This window comes from Penaeus chinensis, chromosome 15 (genome assembly GCF_019202785.1).
Source record: "Penaeus chinensis breed Huanghai No. 1 chromosome 15, ASM1920278v2, whole genome shotgun sequence".
NCBI classification, from domain to species: Eukaryota; Metazoa; Arthropoda; class Malacostraca; order Decapoda; family Penaeidae; genus Penaeus; species Penaeus chinensis.
Window position 1 is genome coordinate 9,500,959 of NC_061833.1, and position 5,000 is coordinate 9,505,958.

The 5,000-nt window shown below is 53.7% G+C and overlaps 1 protein-coding gene across 2 annotated transcripts in view; it reads right to left on the bottom strand.

Annotated features, from left to right (window-relative positions):
• The window catches only part of LOC125032933, a 191,169-nt gene that overhangs the window by 26,866 nt on the left and 159,303 nt on the right, over positions 1–5,000 (bottom strand). For both annotated transcript variants that reach the window (XM_047624332.1, XM_047624331.1), the window contains exons 5-6: positions 1,010–1,275; positions 99–839 (exon numbers count right to left, since the gene is read on the bottom strand). In XM_047624332.1, the coding sequence (XP_047480288.1) occupies positions 99–839; positions 1,010–1,275 (1,007 nt within the window). The remainder of the gene's footprint in view (positions 1–98; positions 840–1,009; positions 1,276–5,000) is intronic.

Here is a 5,000-nt window from a genome sequence, read left to right on the forward strand (position 1 = left end):
GTATTTCCGCACCTTTTCAATGCATGAGTAGTATGTGGAGATGAAAATGACATTCCAACGCACGTCAGGCGCGGTCGGGAGGCCCGCGAGCACAGTACCTGCGAGTCGCTGGAGTCGGATCCTTCCTCGGACTCCTTCGCCAGCATATCCTCCTCCTCGTCTTCGTCTTCCTCCTCCTCGTCCTCGTCGACGCGCGATTCCTGGGTCTTCGCACTTCTCGCCGTCGCCAGAGGGTGACTCATCTCGCCGGCAACTGTGGAAGGCACAGCCAGCGGGATGACGTAATTGTCCTGCTGAGGCTCCTGTGTTTTTCCAGTATCCTCTGCTTCTCTGCATGCTTCTGCTTTTTCGTTTGTATCTTTGATGCTTCCTGCTTCCTCTTTCTCCTCCTCCTCGTCATCTTCCTTTTCTTCTTCCTCTTCCTCCTCCTCCTCCTCCTCCTCTTCTTCTTCTTCTTCTTCATCTTCTTCGTCTTCTTCTTCCTCCTCCTCCTCCTCCTCCTCCTCCTCGAGACTGGACGCCCCCGCTGCGTCCCGCGGAGCCCCCTGGTCGTCGGCGCAAGCGGGCGAGGAAGACTGGACAGAGTGGTGGGCAGTGGCGGTGCTTGAGGTAGGCGTGTGGTCCGCGGGCGACGCTGCTCCGTCCTCCGGGCGGAGCTGCTCGTCGCAGGGGGGCGTCTTACTCGCCCCGTCTTCCTGCGCCCCGGCAGACTGGGGCTGCTCCTCCAGCTGCTGCTGTGGGGGGAGGTGCTGCTGCTGCTGCTGCTGGAGGGAACTCAGCGACACGGTGAAGGCGCTGGGCTCGATCTGGATTGGGACTCCGTTTGCATCCACCTTCACCTGGTGGGAGGGAGGGGTTAATATATTCATCACATGCAAATCAGAAATTTCATATACATTCATGAGGCCCAAAAATATGGAGTGAAGCCAATATCTCGCATGATTCTGCCCAGGTAAATAGGGGCCTCAGCATCTCCTCACGCGGTGAGGCTCAGTCTAAACAGTCTCACCTGGACCTGGACGGGACAGCCTGTCTCATCGTGCTGGACGGGCAGGATATGCACGGGGTCGATGGGCAGGGCCTTGGGGTCTATGACGTGTGTGAAGGCGGGGTCCAGAGGGGTGAGGGCCGTCTCCCCCGGGATGAGGACGGGGTCGATGAAGGGGGTCCAGTGCACAGGGATGGTGATCATGGGGCCGCCGGGGTAGGCCTGCTGCATCACCACGCCCGCCAAGGGAGGCTGTCCCGGCTCGCTGACGAACATGTCCGTGGGGTCTGTGCGGGGCAAGAGAAGTACATTTACTTATCTTATTTACTTATCATTTGCTTATCTCCTATTTTATGTCATCCATGGCATCCCCTCACTTTCCAACATTGACCGAAGGCAAACAAATCCTATAAACAACGACACGCAAGTAAAAATCCAATAAAATCTCCCGTGACTCAGCGCTCCGGCACCGGCGACCGCACCGACGAGCCGACCCGTGAAACGCGTGCCGCCCTCCCTCCAGACGCCCTCGGCTCGGACCTCAACAGACAATCAGGGCAGACCAACCCGCCGTGGAGAAGGAGAGAGGGAGAGAGAGAGGGAGGGAGAGAGAGAGGGAGGGAGAGAGAGAGGGAGGGAGAGAGAGAGGGAGGGAGAGAGAGAGGGAGGGAGAGAGAGAGGGAGGGAGAGAGAGAGGGAGGGAGAGAGAGAGGGAGGGAGAGAGAGAGGGAGAGAGAGAGAGAGAGAGAGAGAGAGAGAGAGAGAGAGAGAGAGAGAGAGAGAGAGAGAGAGAGAGAGAGAGAGAGAGAGAGAGAGAGAGAGAAAGAGAGAGAGAGAGAAAAAAAGAGAAAGAGAGAGAGAGAGAGAGAGAGAGAGAGAGAGAGAGAGAGAGAGAGAGAGAGAGAGAGAGAGAGAGAGAGAGAGGGAGAAGGAGAGAAGGAAGAAGGAGAGAAGGAGAGAAGGAGAGAAGGAGAGAGGAGAGAGGGAGAGAGGGAGAGAGGGAGAGAGAGAGAGAGAGAGAGAGAGAGAGAGAGAGAGAGAGAGAGAGAGAGAGAGAGAGAGAGAGAGAGAGAGAGAGAGAGAGCGAGAGGGAGAAGGAGGAGAGGGAGAAGGAGAGGGAGAGGGAGGGGAAGAGGGAGGGAGGGAGGGAGGGAGGGCGGGAAGGAGGGAGAGGGAGAGGGAGAGGGAGAGGGAGAGGGAGAGGGGGAGAGAGACAGAGAGACAGAGAGACAGAGGACAGAGAGAGAGAGAGAGAGAGAGAGAGAGAGAGAGAGAGAGAGAGAGAGAGAGAGAGAGAGAGAGAGAGAGAGAGAGAGAGAGAGAGAGAGAGAGAGAGAGAGAGAGAGAGAGAGCCTTCACAAACAACCCAGGTGTCCTCCAGCCGCACCCTTCCCCTCCCCCTGCCCAGGCGAATTTACGAGCATAGGCCGCACCTACGTCCTCATAACGCACTGTCTCATCCACTATTACGACAGCTTTAATGTCCGCGCCTCGTCGTATAACCCCATTTGAGGCTGGACTTTTATTTTATTCGCCGTCCGCTTAGCTTCCCTTGTGGGTTCCCGACGGCGCCAGGATAGCTTTCTCCGCAACCCACTCGGCTCCCGTGTTTATTGCACAAGCCGGGGCAGCGTATACTGATGTCTCAGCGGCGTTTCATTCTTATGCTCCTTCCATCTCGGCGCCGCCACCCTCCCTGAACCTCCCGCGGCGGTCAACTGCCTCGGCGGCGTCGGGATTGACACAAGGGACGCGGTGGCCCGCAATTACAGGCCTATTACGGGCTCAGTGCAGGCCGGGCTTTCGTTCTTGGGAGTGGATTTGTCCGGGTGAATTTTCTTGCGTGTGTAAGGATGGCGGAAAGTCCCTACTCAGGCCATTCTTGGTAGTCCCCAAATTTAAAGCTGTGTGTGTCGGACCACCTCATTTCTCAGCCTGCTCTGCCCACCACACTGCGGCCATTCAAGCACAACTCGGGGGCCGGGGCCGGGGCCGTGTCCACACAACACCTGTCAATACCCTGGCTATCATGGCGGAGATGTATTTCATTGTGGTTCTAGTTCTACAATTCTGTCCACATCCACCGAAGCCTCAGCTACTTCACTTCTTTTGTATTCTTTTTATTTGTCTCTCTCTCTCTCCCCTCTCTTTCGCTTCGTCTACTCCTAAAGAATGTGGAAGACATTACATCGTGTATGTCAACAGCTTTTAGATGCTATATTCACCTATTAATTCGTTCACCACTGACAGCATTTTTATGCGGCTTTCCCCTGTCGTCAGCGTATTACACGAGGACTTCTGGTAAGAATGCTAAATAGATCAGCCTTGCCAACTCAACCTACCCCCTTACCCCTAGTTTCTCCAGTGCGTCTGTTCGTCTGTCTAGCGTGCCACCCTCCTCTCAATTCTGCCATTGTCTCCCCGTGTCCCCGCCCCCCTTATCTCATCCTGGCCCCTCCCCCCCCATGTCCCCTTCTCCCCCTTCCTTCCCCCTCTCCTAATCCGAGGCACAAGGGTCAGCTCGCTTACGTGGCCCGACTCTGGAAGTCTTCCTCCCCAATCGCCTGGGCTCCATTTTTCCACTCGGACATCACACGATCCTTTTCGCAATTGCCTTGATATCTCGCAAGTCTCTCCACGAGGGGGGTTTGAGGGGGAGGGGGAGATGGGGAGGGGGATGGGTGGATGGGAGTGGGGGGTGGAATAAGGCCAAAGAGAAAGAGAGGAAAGAGGTAGAAAAAGGAGAGATGAGGATAGACAAGTAGCAATAAAAGAGAGAAAAAAAGACAATGGTGAAAAGCGGGCAGATAATAGCAAACCACAAAGAATGGGAAAACGGGGCTGAACAAAAGAAACAAGTCAGATAGAGAGAATGTAAAGAGGAGCAGAGGAACAGCGATCAGTCTAGCAGCAATTCAGTTTTTAACGCGCTGGCACCCCCCTCCCCTTTCCCATCCTCTACCCCCAACAGATAGAATTCACAAAACGATGAAATTTCCCTGCCTGTCATATGTCATTTTGTACCGGAAATATTAAATAGAGGAAACCGATATCGCTCTTCGAAATGTTACGATCTTCCTACCGTATATTCTCCACGGTAAATGGAACTACGTACGGTTTTATAAGTGATTATTTTCTTTTGACTAATTATCATAATCATAAAAAACCCTGAACGAACAAATCCTAAAAGTCTTATAAAGTTTTAATACCGCCTGTCGTTCCTCAAAGATAATATCGATCTTTAATCAAACATTGCTAGGGTGGCGAGAGGATGCCAGATAGCCAAAAAGCGACCGAGAGGCAGGCGGAGCAAAGGAGAAAGAAAGGGGGAGGTAAGAGAGAGAGAGAGAAAGGCCGAAATTGGGCGGGAGAGAGGGGAGGCAGAGAGGGAGACTTGGAGGGAGAAGAAGAGGAGAGGAAGAGTGAGAGGAAAGGGAGAGGGAGATAAGGGGAGGAAGACATGGAGGGAGAAGGATAGGGAAAGAGGGAAAGAGAGAAAGAGAAAGAGAGAGAGAGAGAGAGAGAGAGAGAGAGAGAGAGAGAGAGAGAGAGAGAAGAGAGAGAGAGAGAGAGAGAGAGAGAGAGAGAGAGAGAGAGAGAGAGAGAGAGAGAGAGAGAGAGAGAGAGAGAGAGAGAGAGAGAGAGAGAGAGAGAGAGAGAGAGAGAGAGAGAGAGAGAGAGAGAGAGAGAGAGAGAGAGGGAGAGAGGGAGAGAGAGAGAGAGAGAGAGAGAGAGAGAGAGAGAGAGAGAGAGAGAGAGAGAGAGAGAGAGAGAGAGAGAGAGAGAGAGAGAGAGGGAGAGAGAGAGGGAGAGAGAGAGGGAGAGAGAGAGAGAGAGAGAGAGAGAGAGAAAGTTTTTTTTTGCGAACGTTTATTTTGTGCGTACGTGTATGTGTATGTACGTTTGCATGTGCATGTGCATGGGTGTGTCTGAGCGGTGCACAAGTGGCTGCGTACCCGCGTGCTTAGTAGTGTTGCATCATGACACGAGTAACAAGGGAGACAACATGACT